Genomic DNA, 19,823 nt, shown 5'->3' with positions numbered 1-19,823 from the left:
CTGTCAGTGAGTAAAACTGTTACTTGTATTTCTATATAAAATCTGTTAATGAGAAAAACTGTTACTTGTATTTCTGTATAGAACCTGTTAATATATACATATACCTACAGATAACTGGAAGTTACAACTCGATACCTAAGTTCGACCTTGATATAATATTGGCTCTGGTTACAGTGGTGGTAGTCCGATATGTTACCTTACTGAATTTGGCGAATACGCTGTGGTTGGAATACTGTTATTATACACTCTATAAATTCTTGGAAGTTTTAAGGGACTAGGTAAAGAATGTAGTGTTTAAAAATGCAATAGGCCTAATATTAATGTACTATGAGAAATATTACCGAAATAATTCTTCCTCAGCTTGTAAATAGGTCATGAAATCTTCAATATTTATCTACCTACCTGTTTGGTCAAGTGTGTCAAGGCGTTCGACTCGTAATCCGAGCATCGCGGGTTCGAATTCCGGTCGCACCAAACATGCTCGCTCTCCCAGCCTTGGGAGCGTTATAATGTGATGGTCAATCTCACTATTCGTTGGTAAAAGAGTAGCCCAAGAGTTGGCGGTGGGTGGTGATGACTAGCTGCCTTCCGTCTAGTCTTACACTGCTAAATTAGGGACGGCTAGCGCAGATAGCCCTCGGGTAGCTTTGCGCGAAGTTCCAAATTAAAGAAACCTTCTTAAAAATGTAGCCGTGTTCGTGTTAGTTATAGAGTTGTGGTGGGATTCCCGTATATATATATTTCTGTGTCTTAGGTTTTCAATATACAGTAAGGACACTATGTGACTGAACGCCAAACAAGGTGACTCGTGCTTTGCATTATTCACAGATGTTTTATCAGCACAGATAAAACAAAAATTAGACAGTTAAATGTATCATGTGGGAGTGAACTCTGGAACAAGTTTATATTCTGGAAAGTGACCAAGATTTGTAGAAAATAAAATGTAAAAACTTATCTAGAAGTGATCTAGATAAATGTACAAGCAGGCATGTAGACAGAATAACTAAAATATAGAAAGAAAAACAGGAAGGTAAATAGAAAACATACATAGATAAGCAAACAGATAGACAGTGTTTCTTAGCAAAAAATTTCAAGTTTCAGCACGTGACGCTTTCGCCTAACATAATTGGTTGACTTCTTTGTGCAATGGCCCCTAGTTCAACAAATATTTTAGAAACATTTTTATCACGTGATACTGAGTCAGTTAGAGATAAGATAATTCTAAAGAATTTGTTTTTTTGTAGAGAAATGGCAACCGAACCAAGTTTCACGAGTTTCTAGTTTTCATACTGTTTTACCCAAGTTATAACGTTATGTTTGATGTTCAATAGATTATGTGGTTGTGTTTGACTGTTATTAAATTATAACGTTGTGTTTGATGTTTAATAAGTTATAGCGTTGTTTTAGACGTTTAGTAACTTAAAATAACATAAAGTTTAGGGACGACATGGAACGTTTTGGTCCATCTAAGCTATCCTATCCTCTAAACTAAATTAAAACTGTTAAAAAACATACAATGCCAGTCTTCATCTTTCATATATATAATTATCAAGCTGCTTTCTCTTAAATTCACTTAAATTTATCGCCTCCACAACACCTGAAGGCAATCCATTCCAAAGGTCAACTGTCCTGTAAGTAAATTAAAACTTTCTCAGCTGAAGACAGCTCCTACCTGGACAAAATCTATACTTGTGTCCACGAGTCCTACTATTTTGTCTATTAAGTATGAAACAAAATTATTCATCCAGATTATCAATTCCCTTTACGATCTTAAACACCTGAATGAGGTTCTCTCTATCTCTTCTTTTTTCAAGAGAAAACGGTTTCACAGATCTCAAACTCTATTCATATGACAATCCTTCCATTCCAGACACTATTCTAACAACTCTTCTCTGAAACCTTTCAATTAACTCAATTTAAGGATCCCAGAACTAAACACAATAAATACTCTAATGTGACTTAACCAGTGACCTGTACAATGAAATTACAACCTCTTTAGAATTGTATCCAATATTTCTACTGATATAACCTAAAATCCTATTTCCTTATTATTAGCGACAGCACACAGTTTAGATTACTATTACACCAAGATCCATTTCCTTCATAACATTGTTAAGGTTATTCCCATTTAAATTATACATATAATTCAAATTATGATAATGCATTATCTTACATTTATTGTAATTAAAACCCATCTCCATTTATTTTATCAACTCACTAAATGATTTATATCCTTTTGTAAATCAGCAGTAGCATCTTCACATCTAGTAACACTAGATGTATATCAAAAACTGTCAAGATTCTAAGCCTAATTCTTCAGGTACACCACTTGTAACATTAATCTAGTTTGACTGAACTCCATCTATAACAACCCTCTGCTTTCTTTCATCCAGCCGCTCATCTATCTAATTCACTAACTTATCTCCCATACCTGTAGAGATAAGTCCTTTACAAGCCTTTCATGTGGCACCATGTCAAATACTTTTTGAAAATCCAGATAGACCAAATGTACACTCTTACCCTCATTTACATAAGCAGAACCTTTTCAAAGATTTCAAAGAATGTCAAAAGATTTACAAGGCAAGACTTTCCCTTAGTGAAACCATGTTGACCATTCAATAAAATTTTAAACTTTGTTAAATGTTTTTTTTTCAAAGCATATTTTATCAAATTTTCCAAAACGTTTCTAACTGATGTAAGAGTAATGGGCCTATAATAACTGGGACAATTTTTATCGTCTCCCTTGAAAAGAGGAGATTACAGGCCTACTTATCAAAGACTTACAAAACGTAGTAGCAAGTAGTTCATATGTTTAATCGTTAACTTCTTTCAAAACCCTTGGAGAAATATTACCTGGCCCAGAAGACTTATCGTTTTTTTAAACGTCCTAATTTTTTCTTAACGAGTTTAAAATTATTTTGATCATCTTGTTCGACCTTGTTTCCATTTATCAATTATTCAGGCTAAGGAATATTGCTCACATTTTCAATACTAAGAAAACTGAAGAAAAAATAAAATTCAATAATCCAGCCATCTTATAATCATGAGATATGAGCCCTCAAGGGTCCTACCCCATCCTAACATTTTGTTTACCTTTAACGTATTTTAAAAACTCCTTATCTTTTTTGTTCTCAATTTTCAGCCAAATTTTTTTCGCGCATCCTTTTCAGTGTCCTAATTTGCTATTTCATCAAATTATTTTTTAAATCTTTTAAACCTATGTGAGCCAACCTTATTTTTTAAAACCTATGTGAGCCAACCTTATTGTTTTTTAAACCTATGTGAGCCAACCTTATTTTTCAAACCTATGTGAGCCAACCTTATTTTTTCAAACCTATGCAAGCCAACCTTATTTTTTCTAAACCTATGTGAGCCAACCATATTTTTTTAAACCTATGTGAGCCAACCTTATTTTTTAGTTGCAGCTACCGTTTTCTTTCCATGAGGAATATTTAAAACTTTTCCCCATTTAATTATTGTCTCCAAATAATTCAGTTGCCCAATTCACAACAGACAATTGTTGTAACATCCCTTCAAAATTTACTGATTTGAAATTTCTAATCAAAACATCATTATTCGAGGTCTCCATGTTCAGCACAGTTTCACCTTCACCCAAATGTTTTTCATATGCTTCACCATTTCTATGTTTGAAGTTAACAATAAATTTACAATAGCATTGTTTCTAGTTGGCTCCTTGACCAATTGGCGGAAAGCCATTCTGAACAATTTCCAAAAACTTTATCCCTTATAATTCGACTATAGAGTTTCTCAGTCTATTTTCCTGAAATTAAAATCATCGATTAACAGCTGGGATCTTAAATCTCATTGTAAAGTTTCTCACTAATTTCATCAGTAACACCTGATGGTCTGTAACATTTTTTTATTTATATTATATGTTATATTTTATGTATATTATATGTTATATATAACATTTATATCCAATAATATAAACCCGAATGGACCCAATCTCCTTGCTGTTGTCTTTTATATCCTCAACTTCAATAGTACGTAACTAGTACTTCACTTATAAAGCTACTACTCCCATCTTTAACACTCTATCCATATTAAGTAACCTGTAACCCTGTATTTCAAACTTCTGCCATCAAAGTAATCTATGTTTAACCATGTTTCAGTTATTGTATCAAGATCTTCTGTTCTTGCTGGTGCTCTAAATTCATCTGCTTTATTTATAATAAGTCTAGCATTACAATAGTAACAACTAAGCCTAACCCTAGAGTTACTTCTAGCATTATAATAGTAACAACTAAGACTACCCCTAAGAGTTACTTCTAGCATTACAATAGTAACAACTAAGCCTAACCTTAGAGTTACTTCTAACATTACAATAGTAACAATTAAGCCTAACCCTAGAGTTACTTCTAGCATTACAATCGTAACAACTAAGCCTAACCCTAGAGTTACTTCTAGCATTACAATAGTAACAACTAAGCCTAACCCTAGAGTTACTTCTATATTCATTTCCTATGCTGAATATTTTTTATATTTTTTTTTATTTAGTCTAGTCCTCATCACTGTCTAATCCTAGTTTAAAACATTCCTTACAGGTGAACTAATAGCCCTTGTAAAACAAGCCATTCATAAAATATTTAAATGTAAACCACCCATTCCAAAAGCTCCAATCAAACTGATCTGACGAATACAAGCAGCCAATCAGCTCATTCTTACATATTAACCCGACTATGGTATTCAGCCCTAGAGACAAAAGTAAGTTACGTTCCTCTTTCTTAGATGCCTTTATCAACCACTCGAACTTATAAATTTGCTCCCCTGACCTACCTCTCTCCAGGTAATTAGCCCCTACATGTGCCCCAAAACTGCAACTCTAGCCCTATTATTATATCTCCTACTCTGTCAGTGATATCCTCTACCTGTGCGCCTGGGTGACATAATCTAATTATTTTTATATTATTTACTTCACAGGCTATGCTATCCTTATGTCTTGTCAAGGAATCACCTATAACTTTATTATTATCTGCATCTTTGTCTGGCCATTTTATTTTCCTTCTCTCCAACAGATCCTCATCTGTGGAAGCCAAGGGTTGAAATTTGCTCTTCAACATAATATGTTCGTTACAATTAATTCTACCACTTTTAACCCTAACAGCACTCGACCTAATTTCCTGAAAGTTATTGCTAGCTGATGTATCCCTTTGTACTTACGAATAGCTTAATATTCTCTATAAGTCCTGCTGTCATTTCCAACAGTCTACACTTCTCTTTATCTATTGCCTCTACTTTAATTAAGATTAAATCTCTAGCATGTTTGGTGCGACGGGAATTCGAACCCGCGACCCTCAGATTACGAGTCGAGCGCCCCCTAACCACTTGGCCATGCCGGGCCTTTGTACCATCTCTTCAATGCTATTGAAATACGCCTATGTATTTACGTTGTAAAATTAAACTACAGCGTTTATTATTATGAAGAAATAAAAAAAGACACTTAAAAGTTAACGTCATTTGTGAACTAGTTTTGGAAGAATATGTCTGTACCGCTAAATAATTAAACAGTAAAAATCAGTAATTAATTAATACCAATAAGAACTTATACAGTATCAGTGGACGATAAGTTAATTAATCATTAAATCAGTGGAACGTTTTCATAATAAAAACATGACCTAAAGGTTGGTAATTCGCTTTCCTCGTGGTGGAACTGACTGGTTCGCGCATTTTAACCTTGGCTGTTAAGCTAGCCTAATAATTAGTACAAAAACATTCGATCTCATTTATCCAGTAAAACCTGTTGTATGTAATCGACGGCAGGAGGCTATTTGTCTTCTAGTCTTTATTTATTTAATTTTTAAAACACGGTAAACCTCACACATTTATTAGGTCACGTCAACAATTGAACAAAACGCATGCGCATCTCCGAGTTGGTTTCCTTCTTTCTTTGTTTATTTTCACGAGGCTGTGAAATTAACTGTTCCTATACTAAGAAAGCGCCCTCTAAATGTGTATTTTAATGGTCTGTTAGTTTTTACGGTGGCCTTACGAGGAACCTTGTTTTCCCACTCTTGTACTTGAAAAATTCCAGTGAATAACAATAGAAGAAAATTAGGTGATGCCAAATCCCTGACTAGTTAGATAACTGTGTTACTAAAATCGTTCCAGCAAAAGTAACTCAGGCACTCGCAGATCTTACAGGAAAAGTTATACACTTCTCCCTCACTATGTGTTAGAAAACAAGTTTGTTGTTGCAAGCTTTGATTTATTAACATGCACACACACACACACAACAGGAAATGACGTAACTGTAAATAAAATCTCAGACTATTGTATATTTGGACACAAAATGAATTCCACCGAATTGTGGTCACTCTTAATTCTATATGAAATTATGATTGAATTGTTTTAACCTGACGAAACCTTATGGGTCAGTGAACCCCTGCATTCAGGCACATCCTTCTCTGGTCTTTGCTCCCCGCTAGTCCAGCGGTAAGTCTCCGGATTTACAACGCTAAAATCAGGGGTTCGATTCCCCTCGGTGGGCTCAGCAGATAGCCCGACGTGGCTTTGTTATAAGAAAATAAACAAACAAACAAACTCTAATCTTTGAATTACCTATCAGAAGGAGGGCAGCCAGCGAATGGAAGTACTAGTTGAGACGTTGTGGGTTCAAACATTCAACTCCTAATCATTAACTAATTCTCTTTTGCTGCTGGAAAGTTGTTTTTTTATCAGCGTTTGAACTCTGCCTGACAACGCATTTGGATACTATGGTCACAGGCAGTAATTATCCTTTATAACTCGAGGAGGACAGTAAGGAAAGATAGTGGAGCAGCAACTTTGAATTTCAGTCATATTGTGTTGTTTTTGTCTGATATTAATTACCTATAAACAATTAATGTATTACATAATATTTATCTTACAAATTCATAAATTTTCTTTTAGATCTTGTCCCCCTAGCGACACAGTGGTATGTCTACTGCTAGAAACCGACATTCGATACCCTTGGTGGGCAGAGCACAGGCTGCCCTTTGTGTAGATAATAACAAAACAAGACTTTTACACTTTAAGTATTTTTTTAAATGCTTTCGTTTAAATTCACAGATAATTTTTAAACACACTTGTGCATTATTCATTTATTAATATAAAGTTAATAGATTTTTACCATAAAAAGTTGATGTTTTTCACGTAAAGGTTTTGGTGCGTTTTTAAATTTACTTTAAGAACTTGTAAAGTTCTTCACTTCTTGTTTGTATATATCACACTGATTTATTTTTTGTCAATTTCCTACGTCTTTGCTAAATCAACTCAGTGACCCGTGAAGTCGTATGCCAAGAATATCACGTGCATCTAAATAATAAAGAGACCAAACGATCACGAGGGAATGAAGTTAATCAACATATATTAAAGTCTTCTAATAAATGTTTTAATTATTACATTTTAATTAACATCTTCGTAGTGCTGAAAAAAGTTTTAAAAATTAATCAGTTGCGTTACGTTTGAATTTCGTTCAATCCGACTCGAAAGCTGCCTACGTCAGCCGTTTCCAGTTTAGAATGGATAGAGGAGGCACCTAGTAAACATTACATATGAGAGGACGAATATGTTTCGAAAACGGGATTCGCAACCAGCAAATTACGAGTCGAGCACCCTAACCACTATGTTCTTAGTTAACTGGGTTATTTATAATTGATTGTTTTTCCAGAAGTTTCGTTTGTTGGAACCAGTTATCCTTGCACCTTGATAAATTACACAACGATAGGGAAATACTTAATATACAAATTCAAAGTACGCTTAACGTTTACACCTAACAAGGACCGGCATGGTCAGGTGGGTTAAGGCGTTCGACTCGTAATCTGAGGGTCGCGGGTTCGAATCCCCGTCGCACCAAACATGCTCGCCCGTTCAGCCGTGCGGGCGTTATAATGTGATGGTTCAATCCCACTATTCGTTGATAAAAGAATAGCCCAAGAGTTGGCGGTGAAGGGTGATGACTAGCTGCCTTCCCTCTAGTCTTACACTGCTAAATTAGGGACGGTTAGTAGAGATAGTCCTCGTGTAGCTTTGCGCGAAATTCAAAAAAACAAACAAAACAAACATACACCTAACAGTCTGGCGATCATAGAAGAAATGCTATTGGAACATACGGAATAAGCTTAAACTCTTGGCTTTTGATTCATAGTGCAAGTAAGCTAACCAGAAGAACACACCCGGTTCACTTACGATGCCTCAGTATATCCACTGATATAATTAATAATGGGTTCTTACTTAAACCTCTCCCGGTTCACTTACGATGTCACAGTATATCCACTGATATAATTAATAATGGGTTCTTACTTAAACCTCTCCCGGTTCACTTACGATGTCACAGTATATCCACTGATATAATTAATATCAGTATATTATCAGTAATTATATCATAATTATTATAATTAATAATGGGTTCTTACTTAAACCTCTCCCAGTGCCCTAGCGGTATGTCTGCGGACTTACAATGCTAAAAACTGGATTTCGATACCCGTGATGGGAAAAGATAACCCGTTGTGTAGCTCTATGCTTAACTATAAACTAAACCTTACTTAAACCTCATACTTTAAACAGCGAAATGTCGTACGAAGCCCTCGCCGCCCTTTGACCTACAGAAGATAATCTGGAATTGACAAAGAACAGTCAAAGCGAATCATTTAAAAACACGCCCACTCTTCAGTTTTTGGCTCTAATAACATCACGTGATCGGTTCTTATCAGAACATACGACCATCACGAGACTCCAAAGACAATAAACGAGCAAGGTCAATCCAGGGTTATTTGCGCTGGCAAGGAACACTTAAATCCATTGTTTGTAGGGAAACAACTATTTCTTTCAATTTGTTTGATAAAAAAATCTAAAAACGAATTGTAATTTCTGAAAGCCAGCTATTAGCTCACAAATTATTGCCTTATTAAATTTCAGTTTAAATTCGACCTCTCCACTGAACCAATAAAACAGGACTCATAACTGAAGTAAAAACCCTTCACTCAATCAATAAATGAAATCAGGACCCAAAATTAACTTCTAACATCTTTACTGAACTGATAAAATCAGGACCCAAAATTAACTTCTAACATCTTTACTGAACTAATAAAATCAGGACCCAAAATTAACTTCTAACATCTTTACTGAACTAATAAAATCAGCACCCAACTTAACTTCTAACATCTTCATTGAACCAATAAAATCAGGACCCAAGTTTGAATTCCAACCCTTCAACGAATCATTAAAACTAGACCACATATCGTTTTTTTAAAATGATAGTGAATAAGGTGGACATCCGTAATTTATTTTTTCCGAAATTTGACGACACTAGTGTGAAACTTTTTTTTTTTTTCCGGGAAACACTATCTAGGTCAGGGTTGTGTCTAATAACGTAGGGAGTAAGTAGGTTACCAATCACTGCCACCATTATCAGAACTTTGATGAAACATGCTATTGTTGTGTTAGGAATAGAGAGATAGTCCAATTGTCATAAACAGAGACCAACTCTGAAGTGATATTCAAGATAAACTGTTATTGTCTTAAAATGAACTTGTGTAAAAATATATAGAAATATATTTGAGCGTGTTGAATTTCACTCAAGTCTACTTGCTTTAACCGTGCCTAATTTAGAAGTGATAGACCGAGGAGAAGACACCTAGTCAATAACACCCACTGCCCACTATTGGGCCGCTCTATAAGAGCAAATAGTCGAATTGTCAGTCACATTAAAATGCTCAATGGCTGCAAAGGCTAGCAGAATTGGTGACAGGATTCGAACCCGCGACCCTCAGGCTGCCAGTCGTAATTACATTCTGAAAAGATATTTAAGATGAGCTGTTGTGAACTTTGAATTGATTGGTTCAGTAAGACGTGTAAAAGGAAAAATAAGGCTCCTCGTTAAGAGAACAACGTTATTCTAGAGGGACAGCGTTGATCATATTCGACTCTTATGAAATACGAAAATGTGTTCGTGTGTCCGTTCAGTTATGTGGCTTTTTTATCTGACCGAAGAGCGGGATTCGACCATCACACTTACGGCGCACCCATGGTCCCCCGGTGCAGAGCGCGATTTTGCGGCAAAGCTACACGAATACTATCTGCATTAGCCGTCCTTAATTTAGCAGTGTAAGACTAAAGGGAAGGCAACTAGTCATCACCACCCACCACCAATTCTTGGGCTACTCTTTTACCAACGAAGTGTGGGATTCACCGAAACATTATTATGCCCCCACAGCTAAAGGGCAAGCATGTTTGGTGTGACAGGGATTCGAACCCGCCACCCTTGGATTACGAGTCGAGTGCCTTAACCATCTAGCCATGCCGGGCCCTGTAAATTTTCTAGTAGGTTATACCCACCACGGCCACATATGCCCAATCAAGTATGATATTCAAATGTCTGCTTCACCTTCTGATTGGCTATCCCGCTGGGAAAGCAGTAAGTCTACGGATTTATAGCGCTAAAATCAGGGGTTCAATTCCTCTCGGTAGACACAGCTGATGGCCCGATGTGGCTTTGCTACTAGAAGAACACACACACAAACACACCTTCTGATTGAATCTTCAAGAATTATCGGTAGGGACCAATCCCACCTGCTTAAAAGCAAAACATTTTCCTAAAAGTACTGACGCATAAACTGCTTATGGGTCTATGACTCTGTTGGTTACAGAGTCACTAATAATACACGAGTCACACGAAATATTTGAAACGTAAAAATCCTCAACACTTTAGTTAGCCGTCTTTCTTACTATAATTCCCTTGTAGGTCAGCGTTAACATAAAATCCGGGGTTAGATTTCCTACGGTGGACCTACGTAGGTTGTTCATTGTGTAGTTGTGCGCTAAAACAAACAAATATACCATAATTTATATTTTACTAGGGTGCGTATCTTATCACAATATAATAGTGATTTCGCCTTGTAATACGTTTTCCTTTGTTTGTAATTGACCACAAAGCTATACATTGAGCTATTTGTGCTCTGCCCACCACGAGTATCGAAATCCTGTTTCTACCGTTATAAGTCCGCAGGCATAAGTTTTACCAACGGTTTGTCACAACGTTTGAGATTCTTGTCTGTAATTTATTATCTATATTACTAGCACTGTCTTATTTATAAGTACTTCAGACCTTACAGTGAATTTTCAACTGAATGACAGCTAGTAAGAGAAGTAAAATTTAAAATCTGATATCTGTTTTGTTACGTTACTCTGATTGTGATGATTCTGATAAATACAACATGTAGTACTCATCACTCACGTTCAGTTATTGAATCATTATATTTTAGTAAAAATAATTTATTAGAAATTCTGAGTTTTTCTGTTGTTATTGCTTTGAATTAAGCACAAAGCTACAAAATGGGCTATCTGTGCTCTGCCCAACGCGGATTTAAGTGTTGTAAGTCTGCAGACGTACCGCTGTGCCACTAGAGGGCTTTTTCTGTACAAAAGACTTGTAATGTTTACTCTAAGCTTGTCAACTTTCGTGAAGATATTCAAATCATATCGTGTGTATGTGTGTGTGTGTTTGGATTTAAGCACAAAACTACACAATGGGATATCTAGGCTCTGCCCTTCACGGGCATTGAAACCCTGAGTCCACACACATACCCTGTGCTACTGGGGGGCAAATCATGTCGTATCGGACGATGTATCGATAAAATCGTGTCACATATACCTGACATGGCCAGGTGGTTAGGGTGCTCGACTCGCAACTTGCAGGTCGCGGGTTCGAATACCCGTTCCACCAAACATGCTAACCCTTTTATCCGAGGGGGCGTTATAATGTTACGGTCAAACCCAGTATTCGTTAGTAAAAGAGTAGCCCAAGAGTTGGCGGTGGGTGGTGATGACTAGCTGCCCTCCCTCTAGTTTTTCATTGCTAAATTAGGGATGGCTAGCGAAGACAGCCCTCGCATAGCTTTACGTGGAATTCAGAACAAACAAACAAACAATTGTATAACGGTTTCACGATATGAGCATTGTATCGCTGTGTCGTCACGCCTTTAATTATTTCAACCAATATAATTCATCTTGAACGGTAGAGTGAAGCGCAGTTGAACTTAGATTCCAATGTGGAAAATATTTATGCACAAAAAACAAACAAACGAGAAAATAGTACAAAATTTTCATATAACACAGTTGGAAATTAGTTTTATATTATACGACGTTTCAAACAACTTTTGGTTTATTTTATTTCAAAATCGACACATCAATCTGTTTGTCATGTAACCGCTTTTCTTTGTAATCAAGTTAAAAAGCTATTGGATGAAAGTTTGAAAAACAATATCGCCATATATGGATAATTCTTTCATAATTTTAAGATTATTTTTTAACATATTTAGTTTATGTACCAGCATAATCTATATTTTATTTTGTTTGTGTTATTTATAAGGTGTAACTTTTGAGATAGATTAATTCCCAAATATCTCACAACTTATGGTTAACAAATTACATGAATTTAACGAGACTCTACGTGCAGAAGATTAGTGCTAACACAATATCCAGTTGTTTCTTCTCCGGTTAATAATTACTTCAACTGCTAGTCTTTAAATTCCTATCCGAGCCAGCACGCGCTGTCACAGTCGACATTTTCCATCGCTGAAAATAGCCGTAAGTATAAACCTTGAGCGTCAGTGCTGTAATTGGAGCATGAAATACGCACAGGTAACCCTAAATAATACTTTTCACGTGTTACTAGGCCTAAATCAGTACAAGATTTATGTGATGACTGTCGTTTAGTGTTGATGAACCATGAGTAAAAATGTAAAACACAATTTTGTAGCATCTGAAACATAAAATAGGAATCCACTGGCGGATATAGAGGAATGGAGGGGGTCAAAGGAGGTCATGACCTCAAAACAAAAAGAAACAAACAAAGCCCATAAACAGGCGGTTTGTTAGTACTATTCACTGCGATGTGAAATAGATTTTCGAGATACACTCTAGAAGAATTACCATTGAAAGTATACAATACGATTATCGGCTCATTTTCACGCGCACTGCTCTATTCCAGATGACACAAACTCGCAGGGATTCCAAAGGCGTTGTCCCTCGACCCTAAGGTGGGTCCGTGGACTCCACACCACATCTCTCTAAGTCCTTGGCTTCCTTCCCTCCCCAGCACTTAGTATGGATCTTCCATTGGATCGGACCTTTTAATTAAGTTTGTTAGCAGAAGTTAAATTTACTTAGAGTGGCTGTACGCACCAGGAACTATGAAGGTATTCATTACATAGATGTACAGTACAGAAAACACTTAAAAATGGTAGTAAGGAAAAGATGGAGCAAACAGACAATTCAGAAAGGATGTGATTTACTTGTGAAACTAAAAGGGAAATAAAATAACATAATAAGGCGAAGGCATACACATCCAGATACATACATCAGGCATACACATCCAGATACATACATCAGGCATACACATCCAGATACGTACATCAAGCATACACATCCAGATACATACATCAGACATACACATCCAGATACATACATCAAGCATACACATCCAGATACATACATCAGGCATACACATCCAGATACATACATCAAGCATACACATCCAGATACATACATCAGGCATACACATCCAGATACATACATCAGGCATACACATCCAGATACATACATCAGGCATACACATCCAGATACGTACATCAGGCATACACATCCAGATACATACATCAAGCATACACATCCAGATACATACATCAGGCATACACATCTAGATACATACATCAAGCATACACATCCAGATACATACATCAGACATACACATCCAGATACGTACATCAGGCATACACATCCAGATACATACATCAGACATACACATCCAGATACATACATCAGGCATACACATCCAGATACATACATCACACATACACATCCAGATACATACATCAGGCATACACATCCAGATACATACATCACACATACACATCCAGATACATACATCAGGCATACACATCCAAATACATACATCACACATACACATCCAGATACATACATCAGGCATACACATCCAAATACATACATCACACATACACATCCAGATACATACATCACACATACACATCCAGATACATACATCAGACATACACATCCAGATACATACATCAGGCATACACATCCAGATACATACATCAGGCATACACATCCAGATACGTACATCAGACATACACATCCAGATACATACATCAGGCATACACATCCAGATACGTACATCAAACATACACATCCAGATACATACATCAAGCATACACATCCAGATACATACATCAGGCACACACATCCAGATACATACATCAAGCATACACATCCAGATACATACATCAGGCATACACATCCAGATACGTACATCAGGCATACACATCCAGATACGTACATCAGGCATACACATCCAGATACATACATCAGGTATACACATCCAGATACATACATCAAGCATACACATCCAGATACATACATCAGGCATACACATCCAGATACGTACATCAGGCATACACATCCAGATACGTACATCAGACATACACATCCAGATACGTACATCAAGCATACACATCCAGATACCTACATCAGACATACACATCCAGATACATACATCAGACATACACATCCAGATACATACATCAGGCATACACATCCAGATACATACATCAGACATACACATCCAGATAATGCATCAGGCATACACATCCAGATACGTACATCAGGCATACACATCCAGATACGTACATCAGGCATACACATCCAGATACATACATCAGGCATACACATCCAGATACATACATCAGACATACACATCCAGATACATACATCAGGCATACACATCCAGATACATACATCAGGTATACACATCCAGATACATGCATCAGGCATACACATCCAGATACATACATCAGGCATACACATCCAGATACGTACATCAGGCATACACATCCAGATACATACATCAGACATACACATCCAGATACATACATCAGGCATACACATCCAGATACATACATCACACATACACATCCAGATACATACATCACACATACACATCCAGATACATACATCACACATACACATCCAGATACATACATCACACATACACATCCAGATACATACATCACACATACACATCCAGATACATACATCAGGCATACACATCCAGATACATACATCAGGCATACACATCCAGATACGTACATCAGGCATACACATCCAGATACGTACATCAGGCATACACATCCAGATACATACATCAGGCATACACATCCAGATACGTACATCAGGCATACACATCCAGATACGTACATCAGGCATACACATCCAGATACATACATCAGGCATACACATCCAGATACATACATCAGGCATACACATCCAGATACATACATCAGACATACACATCCAGATACATACATCAGGCATACACATCCAGATACGTACATCAGACATACACATCCAGATACATACATCAGACATACACATCCAGATACATACATCAAGCATACACATCCAGATACATACATCAGGCACACACATCCAGATACATACATCAAGCATACATATCCAGATACATACATCAGGCATACACATCCAGATACGTACATCAGGCATACACATCCAGATACATACATCAGGCATACACATCCAGATACGTACATCAGGCATACACATCCAGATACGTACATCAGGCATACACATCCAGATACATACATCAAGCATACACATCCAGATACATACATCAGGCATACACATCCAGATACATACATCAAGCATACACATCCAGATACATACATCAGGCATACACATCCAGATACATACATCAGGCATACACATCCAGATACGTACATCAAGCATACACATCCAGATACATACATCAGACATACACATCCAGATACATACATCAGGCATACACATCCAGATACATACATCAGACATACACATCCAGATACATACATCAGGCATACACATCCAGATACATACATCAGACATACACATCCAGATACATGCATCAGGCATACACATCCAGATACGTACATCAGGCATACACATCCAGATACGTACATCAGGCATACACATCCAGATACATACATCAGACATACACATCCAGATACATGCATCAGGCATACACATCCAGATACGTACATCAGGCATACACATCCAGATACGTACATCAGGCATACACATCCAGATACATGCATCAGGCATACACATCCAGATACATACATCAGGCATACACATCCAGATACGTACATCAGGCATACACATCCAGATACATACATCAGGCATACACATCCAGATACATACATCAAGCATACACATCCAGATACATACATTCATAAGCGCCTTACCGGGAGGAGGGATACGGGACACATTACCTTGAATATTTTTATCGACGCTGCTTTGTTAAACACACATGTTGAAACAAAGTGAAACGTCAAATAACACGACATTCTACGAAATCTGTCACTGTTTGGAATCTAACCCACCACCTTACAAGATCTACGTGTGTGTCTTCTTACAACTGGCGAACCGTTAGAACGATTGACACTAAACCTGGGTGTACCGAAGGGGTGATTTTAACGAGAACATAGAGAAATATTATTACGTCCTCACTGCTGAAACGGGAAACATGTTCAGGGACGGGTTTCGATCCCGTTATCTGCAGGCTGAGATTTGAGCACTTTAACCACCAGGCCATGCCAAGGTGCTTTTAATTTGGTCTAAACAAAGGTGTCCCCACCCAACACACACAACAGTTTGAACCATGTGAACTGGATGCAATTCAAAATAGATGTGGAAGATAAGAACCCATACAAATAAGGTCAGTTAGACTGATGTAAATGTTAGGCCACAAAAGTAGGCCAGATAAGTTGTTTGGGTATTTCAGTTCCCTTCAGTCTACGACTTTATTAATTACAAGGAAAAAGCTTAGAGAACATTTCAGAATGATAATGTATAATATTCATTTGTAATTTTTTTATATAAGCATGTGTATATGTATATATGATGTATTTCACGGTATACCCAAATACTACCTGTCAGTAGTGTGTGGGCGTATTACGCAAAAAATCGGGTTTCGGTGACCGTATTGGGAGAGCACAGATATATACTTTTATATACTTAGTGGATGACTTTAGTTTGGTTTCTGGCTTTAGATAAACAACCCGTGCATTTACGATAATACTACACGTAGTGACATGAGTTACCATACATTCTTAATAACATAAAATACAATAAAAAATTGTAGAGTAATTTATGTCTATAAAAAATCAATAATTATCAATAATAACTGTATTATTATATGGCAAAACGTGCAACATTAACTTAAGTTCTCAGTAAAAAGTCAACAATAGGTAGCTCTTATGTATAACACAATATTTAAAAAAAAATTCGAAACGTAGAAATATGCGGAACAAATCAACAATTGTTTTTTCTATACTTTGACTTAAACCGATACCGCTAGGTGGCTATCACTACGTATAGATTTTTCTCTCTCTAATTTTGAAAGTGATGAAAATAACCACATTGTACCAACTTAAACTTTTGGGAAAAAAAGATATTTACTTGTTTAGAAATCGGGCTTTTTAAAATCCCTCATAGTATTGAATGATTTGAAAGAGTTGAAATAAAAAATCATAATAAATTTTTCACTTTGTGATAAATTTAGGAACTCGACATTTAAGAAAGAAAACTTGAAAATAGGTTGAGTTCAACGTAGATTGTATCAAAATATGGTGCATTTTTTCTAGTATTTGATACTTTATAATTTAAGTTTTTTTTTCCTACTTAAACAGAAGCGATGTTTATTTTTGACGTATTTGTACACAACATCATTTAAAAGCCACCAGATGGCGATATGATTGTAATATAGCATTTGATAATTTGCATCTAAAATTATCACGCTTATATGATTGCCTGTACAAGCTTGTTTAACTAAATAACAACGATATTTATTGGTGATGTATTCGTATATAACATCATATAAGTGCCACCAGATGGCGATATATCGTATAGTTCTTTACAAGTTTATTCATGGGACAATAATACACGTTGCTTAAATTAAGAATAAGGTTAATTTGCATCAAAGAGATGAGTTGGAAGATATCTATTTTCTTGTAAGTCGATGAATGGAGTCGCTGAAATTCCATTAAATATAAGTTTAGGTCGAATTTAAGGGCTTGTAATTAAATAAAATGGCTTTTCGTACGCTTCTTTTTGTTTCTTTCAACTGTGAAAAATGTTAATTGGTGTTGTTAATTATTTATAATTTCAGAATCAACGACGGATCTCCAACCGAAAATAACGTCATTATTGTTAACACAATGCCGGAACATTTGCCGATTCATCGGGCTCTTGTCGCGGCTAAAGAAGGTGACCTCCAAGGGCTTTACTTACTTAGAAAGAGGCGGGAACTGGTGGCACATATACAAGATGAATTTGGTGCCACGTGTGTGCATTACGCTGCACGTGGAGGAGATGTAAATGTATTAAACTTTTTAGTGAAAAAATGTGGAATGCGAGCGAATGTTCGATCCTTTGTGGGCGCCACCCCAGCTCATGACGCCTCAGCAATGGGAAGAGTGAACGCCCTCGTATGGCTTCTCAAGCACACAGAGTGTACAGTGCAAGACAGGGATAAAGATGGTGCCACCATTCTACATATAGCAGCCAGGTATGGAAAATATTTACTTTATTGAGTTAAAACACAAAGATTTTTACATTCATCTAGCTCGGACCTACGTACGTTTGAAGAATGTTCTGTAAATACGAGCAGTGAAAAATTAGAAATAACTCCGGAGTTATTTCACAGAACCATCTCTCATGCGCCTCAATATTTTTGGCTCAGAAGTTTGAACTCTGACGTTCAAACGCGAACATGTAGTTAGGTCAAATCATGGTTCACATAATTTATAGCATAAAGATATTGTGACCACACTGGAAAACAAACACAAAAATCCGTGATCTTCCAAGCAAACCTGTACCCACCCCCACATCGCTGAGGTTTGTAATCTGGTAGTGATTAAAACCGTATCAGACAACGGTTTGGTTTGTAGTTAAGCACAAAACTACGCAGTGGTCTATCTGTACTATACCCAGCACGGGTATCGAATCCCACTTTTTAGCGTGCCACTGGAGGGGTGAAGACAACGTGCTTAAAAACAAGATATTTAAACGAGAACATTCAAAGTTAATGGTTGATAATAAAACGTTCAATTTTCATTTCTCTAAAATTAAATTACTGACTACAGCTAACTTTCGAAGGTGTAGTAACACTGTTAAGACTAAGTGTACAGCTTGGTGAAATCGAGAGAAAAAACATTCGCAGAAAAAAATATGTATGTAGTGTTTTAATTCACAGAAGTTAAATAATTGGATTATTCCACTTATATACGTGATTATTGACATCGTATATGACTGTTCATATAATGTTACATATAATCGCATATTATTGAAATAAACAACTAAGTTAAACACGTTTTGTCTTTGGATATTAAAATTGTGTTGCTTTTCTACCGTGACTTTACTTTTGGCCATCATTTGGTGGACGATGGCCCATTGTGAAATACGGACAAAATAAATATTTTCTTTCTTTTATTACAAACGTTTTTCCTTCCTTTAATTCCCTTCTAGATAAGAAATAAAGCGTATAAAGATTAAATAAAGAGTCTGTCCTTCGCTAAATATCTTATCATTATCTTTGGTGCAAGAGGTAGTTTGCCCAAACCAGATGAATCTAAAATGGAAGACAATGTCATTCCCATATACTCCAAAAATGTCATTATTTCGCCAGATAACAAACTAAACATTCCCGGTTTTTCGTTATATGTTTTCAGAAATCTAATAAAGTAAAGTTT

At 36.5% G+C, this 19,823-nt stretch overlaps 1 protein-coding gene across 1 annotated transcript in view; it reads left to right on the top strand.

The window, feature by feature from the left end:
• Positions 1 to 19,823, top strand: part of LOC143251784 (uncharacterized) — a 72,978-nt gene that overhangs the window by 9,575 nt on the left and 43,580 nt on the right. Inside the window, exon 2 of the mRNA XM_076503027.1 lies at positions 18,242 to 18,640. Coding sequence (XP_076359142.1) covers positions 18,242 to 18,640 — 399 coding nt within the window. The remainder of the gene's footprint in view (positions 1 to 18,241; positions 18,641 to 19,823) is intronic.

The sequence above is a fragment of the Tachypleus tridentatus genome, chromosome 6 (genome assembly GCF_004210375.1).
Source record: "Tachypleus tridentatus isolate NWPU-2018 chromosome 6, ASM421037v1, whole genome shotgun sequence".
In the NCBI taxonomy this organism is placed as follows: domain Eukaryota; kingdom Metazoa; phylum Arthropoda; class Merostomata; order Xiphosura; family Limulidae; genus Tachypleus; species Tachypleus tridentatus.
This window is presented reverse-complemented; position numbering and strand designations above follow the sequence as displayed.